The sequence below is a fragment of the Papilio polytes genome, unplaced genomic scaffold (genome assembly GCF_000836215.1).
Source record: "Papilio polytes unplaced genomic scaffold, Ppol_1.0 DF823399.1, whole genome shotgun sequence".
Lineage (NCBI taxonomy): Eukaryota > Metazoa > Arthropoda > Insecta > Lepidoptera > Papilionidae > Papilio > Papilio polytes.
In genome coordinates, this window is record NW_013525805.1 from 897,577 (window position 1) to 899,540 (window position 1,964).

The window sequence follows — 1,964 nt, forward strand, 5'->3', positions numbered from 1 at the left end:
TAGCCGAAACCGGCTAAACCGCGCGCCCCTCCCGCGATTTCATAAATATAGATATATGAACCGAGGGTCGGTGGGGCCTTGGGTGGTGGTGGGTGGGTAATATTAAAAATGCGAAAGTTTAGATGGATGGATGGATGGATGTTTGTTAGAGTTTTTAAGCTTAACGGCTGAACGGCTCTCGATGAAATTTGTCAAAAATGTAGAAGAAAGTTTGGAAGAACGCATAGGCTACCTACTTTTGTTTTTTTTGTAATTTCACGCGGACGGACTCCAGACGAAATCTAGTTTACTATATTTAACGAAGCGAATTTCAAGATTTAGCGTAAGCCTACTTAGTGTTGGTTCTCTTTACTGTCATATAAAACAATATTTGACAGGGTAAATATATCTATCAATTTAAAAAAGCACAAACAATTGGGTTATAAAATCAACATAACATTGAAGTATGACGCACAAATATCTGAATAATTTCTTAAATATCAAACTTACCATAATAAAGTATCAATTTAATGCACAAACCACAATAAGACAACATAAGTAATGTCAACACGATAGCTAGACAGTAAATATCACGAGCGTTCTTTCTAGAACCTTCTATCAAAGACACCATGTTTTACATATCAAACTCAAGATGCAAATGAGAGCCTGAAGTATTAAATGTATTTACAGATTACATTTGTAAGGTAGAAAAAATGTTATTTGTGTAAGCATTCGCTTATTCAATAGATACATAATTTATTAATGACTAATTGTATTGTAAAAAGATTTGAAATATTGTTTGTTAACAATGAAAGTTAATCCTTTTAATTGGTTTAAATCATGTGTTTACTTTGTCTGTCTCCATTGTTGTATCGTGCTGTATTCATTAAAACACAATTAACATGGCGCCGCGACTACTAAGTTAATTATCAAATAAAAATAAAATCTAAATAATGAAGTGAAAATTTTCGACCTCTGATGTTTTTATAAATGTTCCTATAACAAAATAGTGATATATTTACGCGTTTATACTACTAATAAGTCTTCATAATAATAAGATGAATAAATTATCAAAGTAATGCAATATGATAGTGTTCATTCTATTGTTTAGAGTATTTAAGAATTTGTATATGTTTCGAATGTAGCAATCAATTAAATTCTTTTGTAATCATTACATCACTCCATTACTAAATGACGATCTGAGAAACACAGAGCTTTAATATATTTTGGGTAAATAAATATTTGATAACCCTGCCCAGTCCTCTGAGTTACAGGACTGAGTATATACATATATATTTTACGTAAGACTAGTTGCTCTAATTAAGTATAAAAGAAGGCAAACGAGCAGCGGATCGCGTTATTTATTTAGAGGCTAATGGCATATTTTTTCAACTTCCTTTACAGTTGTGTAACAGACATAAATGCGAAAGTTTAGATGGATGTATGCTAGAGTTTGTAGCCAAAACGAATCTTGATGAAATTTATTATAGATACTCTCTCTACATAGTCTGGGAGAACAGATAGGCTACTTGCTTTTGTTTTTTTAATTCCACGCGGACGGAGTCGCGGGCAGAAGCTAGTAAAGACTAATGTAAAGTATACCTGTATCAGAGTTGTCGTGCGAGGTGCGGTGTGCGGCGTGTGCGGCGTGTGCGGCGTGCGGCGCGTGCGGGGCGTGCGGCGTGCGGTGCGGGGGCGCGCGCCGCACGGCCGGCAGGCTCAGCAGGCTGGACAAGCTGCGCTGGTACATTTGTGGCGACGCCTTACTGTACACAATCATATTTAAACAACCTATATTAAAATATAATTAACTCAATTCTCTCAATATTTTTAGCAGTTTATTTACTAGTTTTAATGTTTCATCATAATCTTCCTTATCCTACTCCCGTAGCGGCGCAACAGGTTTTTGTCCTCCACATAACTCTATCATACGTCATCTCAGTCATCACTCCCTTCTTGATCATGTCACCTTTCACGCAATCCAT

General features: G+C 35.8%; 1 protein-coding gene across 1 annotated transcript in view; it reads right to left on the reverse strand.

The window, feature by feature from the left end:
* The window catches only part of LOC106104719 (unconventional myosin-IXa-like), a 25,389-nt gene that overhangs the window by 9,694 nt on the left and 13,731 nt on the right, over positions 1-1,964 (reverse strand). Inside the window, exons 22-23 of the mRNA XM_013284848.1 lie at positions 1,582-1,745; positions 953-975 (exon numbers count right to left, since the gene is read on the reverse strand). Of these exons, the coding sequence (XP_013140302.1) occupies positions 953-975; positions 1,582-1,745 (187 nt within the window). The remainder of the gene's footprint in view (positions 1-952; positions 976-1,581; positions 1,746-1,964) is intronic.